This window comes from Alosa pseudoharengus, unplaced genomic scaffold, assembly GCF_046254945.1.
Source record: "Alosa pseudoharengus isolate Yale_2024_CS ecotype anadromous, Long Island Sound unplaced genomic scaffold, YU_APseudo_1.1 YU_APseudo_1.1_scf_12, whole genome shotgun sequence".
Taxonomy (NCBI): domain Eukaryota; kingdom Metazoa; phylum Chordata; class Actinopteri; order Clupeiformes; family Clupeidae; genus Alosa; species Alosa pseudoharengus.
This window is the reverse complement of record NW_027468587.1, coordinates 13,991,098-13,996,097: the sequence shown is the minus strand read 5'-3', so window position 1 is coordinate 13,996,097 and position 5,000 is coordinate 13,991,098. Positions and strand designations below refer to the sequence as shown.

The window sequence follows — 5,000 nt, the reverse complement described above, 5'->3', positions numbered from 1 at the left end:
TCTCACATCCATTTTTAAGCCACACTTCAAGACAAGCAGAACTCAAACTCTTCAGAAAGAGAGAGACAGAGAGAGAGAGAGAGGGAGAAAGAGAGATGGATAGAGAGAGCGAGAAAGAGAGAGAGAGAGAGAGATGGTTAGAGAGAAGGCCTCTGGACCCGCAGCTGACACTTCAGCTAGTTACGTTTGTTTAGCAGAAGAGGGAGGAACAGTCTTAGTAAGAAAACACTGCAGTTGCAAACCCAACTTCAGCACACTGTCCACAGAGAATAAACAAGATCCAAGTGCACTTTCCAGAATGAATCTTCGGTAACACTTTACTTGACGGGTGAGTTCATAACACATTCATAGCAGCTGTCATAAACTGCACATAAAACATTCATGACTGTTTCATTAAACATGACTCAACAACATTCATATCAAACCTTTCATGAATGTGGAAGACAGAACGGAAGACAGAAGTCCAACAATCGCAAAGCAGCATTGCCGTTTTTGTTCCAAACCTCTTACCTGATCACGTCACATCTGAGTCAATGGGCTACTCCAGTGCCAAAAAGACAGAACATGGTCAAGCAAATAATGTTTGTTTCATAAATATGTATTTGTTTTATGATCTAACCTTTGCAGATAATTTCTCATCTTTTGCTACTGGGAATGTCCAACCGTTTCCAGGTTACATAAATAGGGGTCAGCTGAATGTAGGCTAGTTTACCTCCCAGTGTTAAACTCAGTGATTACGAATACTTCATAACTTGTACAGTAAAGTGACATTTGGTGTAGACTTCATAAGATATTCATGAAATATTTAGCCCATTGACTCAGATGTGACGTGATCAGGTAAGAGGTTTGGCGTTTATGACAGCTGCTATAAATGTGTTATGAACTCACCCGTCAAGTAAAGTGTTACCGAATCTTCATATTTAATTGTATATTATAAATAATATTCTTTTTCACCATATTATTTGGTACAAAGACAGACCTTGTTATTTCTTGGCTGATGACAAATTACATATCTGGGTCATTCTTGAGACTTGTGCTTTGGTTTAGAAAAAATCTGAATTCAAACAGAAAAGTCCCAGAATATTTCTGTTGAGCTTTTACTGAAGGCAGCAGGTTTGGTCTTGGCTTACAGAAAATAATTCAGAGCGCAATTAAGAAGTATTTAAAAATAAATAAGACATTATAGCATTGTTTACATTCAAGGTCAAGCCAATGACCCTGACCACGATAGCTCTAAGCCATACCCATGCAGCGGAACTGGGGGCCCAGCGGGTTGATACAAAGGAGGTGAGCAGTTTTTAAAGAGAAGGCAGTAAGGAAGCAGCAGTGCGTGGGGCAGTGCATGCGGAAGCTCCGGGGACTGACCGCTATGAGCCACAGCAACCAATCAGTGCACAGGAGGAGATGCAAGTTGATTTATTTATGTAGTGCAATTCATACACATGGATCATTCAAAGTGCAAAGAGCTGAGACCACCGCCACCAAGGTCAAATGGCTTATCTCACAACATTAGTGAAAGTGAAACTAACACAAGTCAAAGCCAAAAAAACGGGCTGGTTTCCTGCATACTCCTGCCACACCCTCCTCGCGCAGATGAGACAGAAAAGGCACCACAGAAACCCTTCACCATAGACACACTGACTGCAGTCGTTACCCGCTCTCTGCGTCTCGCAGGGGCATGGGATCGTGGGATAGCCCATGCGCTCCTCGGAGGTCAAAGCTGGCAAAGGGTTCCTGAGGATTTGGGAAAGGCATGATAACCACCTCACAATTATTCACAATCATAGCCACCAAATCATGCTATTGCATCACATAAAAACAAAAACAAACAAAAAATAGATTACATTCTAATGATAATTCTCAGGGTGTTTTTGCTTCAAAACCAGAGGAGAAATACTAAGTAGTTTAGTTGTGAAATGAAATGACACTGTTGTAGGGGCAAGGGGGAGGCTTGCGAAATAAACACGAAAAATTACATGAGACTGCAAAAACGATTTTAGAAAGTGACGTGTTTCTACAGATATCAGGGTAAAAAAGGATATTCTTGATTTCTCGCTGACAAGCTTTCATGTTCAAACAAGAACAGAGTAGCATCCATCCGCCTGATAGAACGACTGACAATCCCCTCTGGTTTTCACCCGCGAGGAGACACTGTTTACTTGCGCAATCAATTGAACCCTTTTGCATCGCCTTGTGTGTGTGTGTGCCTGTGTGTGTGTGTGTGTGTGTGTGTGAGAAATTGAAAGTGTCTCAGACAGGCTCTTTGATAGGCGAGACGGCGGTCTGGATTATAAATGGCAGATATGAGAAAGCGTCTGCCGCATGTCTGGCAGTTTGATGCAGTGCCCCGAGATTGAACGCAGTTGCGTTTGTGTGTACAAAACGCCTCAATCACTTGCGCTCTCTCTCACTCTCTCTGTATGTGTATGTGTGTGTGTGTGTGTGTGTGTGTGTGTGTGTGTGTGTGTGTGAGTGTGTCCATGGGTATATGTGCATCTATGTGTGTGCATGTGTATGAATGCATGTATGTGTGTGTGTGTGTGTGTGTGTGTGTGTGTCCATGGGTATATGTGCATCTATGTGTGTGCATGTGTATGAATGCATGTCTGTGTATGTCTGTTTCTGTGTGTCTCTGTGTGTGTGTGTGTGTGTGTGTGTGTGTTTCTGAATGTATGTATGTGTTTGTTTGTGCACATCTGTGCGTACGCGATTGTGTGTGTGTGTGTGTGTGTGTGTGTGTACGCGTATTGCTCAATCTCCCTGACAGGCATGCTTATCATTAGCTCAGTGATATATGATTGGAGAGGGGAGGCTGGTAAGTGGTAGCTGAGTGTTTGGGTGCTGCTCTTGCCTGTCTCTCTCTAAGATGAGACCTGTCTCTCAGTTATTGATGCTTGTTCTGAGGCCCATCTGCATTTTACACACCCTCTATCTGCAAACTTGGCTCTGTGACAAACACCCATAAATATGACATATCCACACAATTACACACATACATGTCTGCTTGATTAATAATAATAAGTAACAGGGACTTACAAAGTTCTTCCGCAGGTCTGTGTTGGAGTGATCTAAACCTGAGACAAACAGAAGAGAAGATACAGAAGATTGATACAGCGTAAAATCATCTTTTCAAGGTTGGCTCCTTTTAATCTCCTGACGTCCCATGCTTTATCATATCAATGAGATTTCTGCATAATGTATCGCGTGTGATTAAAATAACGAGTCTGACAGAATATGCAACACATCTTTATATTTCTTTTGGTCCTAGTTATGGGAATCCCATCAATTGCACCATAACTAAATCTGCACACTATTATATATCAGCTGATCCCCCCCCCTTCCCTCTCCACTTCCTGATCTCGCATGTTCTCTCTGTATTTCTATTGATGTTTGTTTTTCTATCAGTAAACTTTGGAGAATGTAGACAACTGAATAATTAAGACAGTAACCCACTTACATCAGCTCTGCTTGCTATTCTCTTTACCCCCGACAGAAGCACATACATCTTATCACTTCTGATTCCTGAATTCTTTACCTTCACTAGGTAGGTTTATAGCTAAAACAGCTATACATTTAATAAATGAACATGGTGCAGATGTCATTCATGAGCAAAACAATGTACATACACTGACACCCTTTTATGCCCTAATGTGTGCCACTAACCACGAATTAAAGACCCACAGTAATATGAGTAGCATATAAAATATGCTATACCACAAGATTAGTAATGGACTATACGTTTTGAAATCCTGGAAGTGGCCAAGCCTAAAGCTCCTCTCTCTCTCTCTCTCTCTCTATCCCTCTCTCTCTCTTTTTCTCTGTCGTTCACTCTGTCCTGTGTGAGGTGGCCTCTGGCCGCTGTGGCGTTGACAGAAGTGGGCGGGACGAGGGTTCAGGCTTTGTCCCGCTCAGGGCTGCCTGAGACGTTACTATAGTAACGTTCTGCTCCCACACAGTGATCGGACTGAGTGAGTCAGGGGTAGGTGAACTGTAACCCAGCATGGCCTCCATCTCCATCCCTCTCCTCTTTCGTTTCTCTCTCTCTCCCTCCCTCTCTCTCTATCTTTCTCTCTCTCCCTCTCTCTCTCTCTCTGTATCTCAGTGCATTTTTAGAGCAAATACACACACACATACACACACACACACACACACACACCATGGGTAATTAGGAAGGGATTGGTCAGGGGCCAACAACTAGGGGTACAGGAGGTAGAGAGAGACTGAGAGAGAGAGAGGACCTGAGAGAGTGAAAAAGAGAGAAAGAGAGAGAGAGAGAGAGAGAGAGAGAGAGAGAGAGGGAGAAAGAGAGAGAAGGGAAATAGACAGAAGGGAGAAGTTAAGAAAAGAAAGAAAGCGAGCATGGAAGGTGTATGGATGAAATAAAAGGTGAAAGAGTAGCTGACAGAGGGAATGAGATGAGGAAAGGAGACAGATGGAAAAAAATAATTGATGCATATTTCACACTCTTCTTGATAGCTCCATATCTGAACTGGGAACTGGGCTGAGGAAGAACGAGGCAATGGAGTGATCGGACTGAGTGAGTCAGGGGTAGGTGAACTGTAACTCAGCATGGCCTCCATCTCCATCTCTCTCCCTCTCCTCTTTCATTTCTCTCTCTCTCCCTCTCTCTCCTCTTTTATTTCCTCTGTTTTTTAAAACAGACTTTTACAACTGAAATGATCTCTGTCCAGATTACACTTTAAAAACGCACATCCCATGACCATTCACACTGGTCAAGATGTCAAGGTAAGCAAAGCTTGCTTATCCATGTTGGTAGCGTTGGTGGTCATGGATAATGACAGCTGATTTCTCCTTTTTTTTTAATGGGAGAGGGTCCTAGCGGGTCCTTCTGAGAATAGTCATGTGACAGGAGACAGGGGTTAAAAGTGGGCCAACAGTGTTTACAAATCGGTACGTTTCAGGAGCTGGACAACGCTGGTGTTGTATAGATGAGAGGCGTAATTGCAACAAAAGTGTAACAAGAGTGCAGATCCAAATGA

The 5,000-nt window shown here is 42.9% G+C and overlaps 1 protein-coding gene across 1 annotated transcript in view; it reads right to left on the bottom strand.

The window, feature by feature from the left end:
- Positions 1–5,000, bottom strand: part of LOC143118353 (neuroendocrine convertase 1-like) — a 189,046-nt gene that overhangs the window by 77,561 nt on the left and 106,485 nt on the right. The window contains exons 7-8 of the mRNA XM_076279419.1: positions 3,037–3,074; positions 1,655–1,734 (exon numbers count right to left, since the gene is read on the bottom strand). Of these exons, the coding sequence (XP_076135534.1) occupies positions 1,655–1,734; positions 3,037–3,074 (118 nt within the window). The remainder of the gene's footprint in view (positions 1–1,654; positions 1,735–3,036; positions 3,075–5,000) is intronic.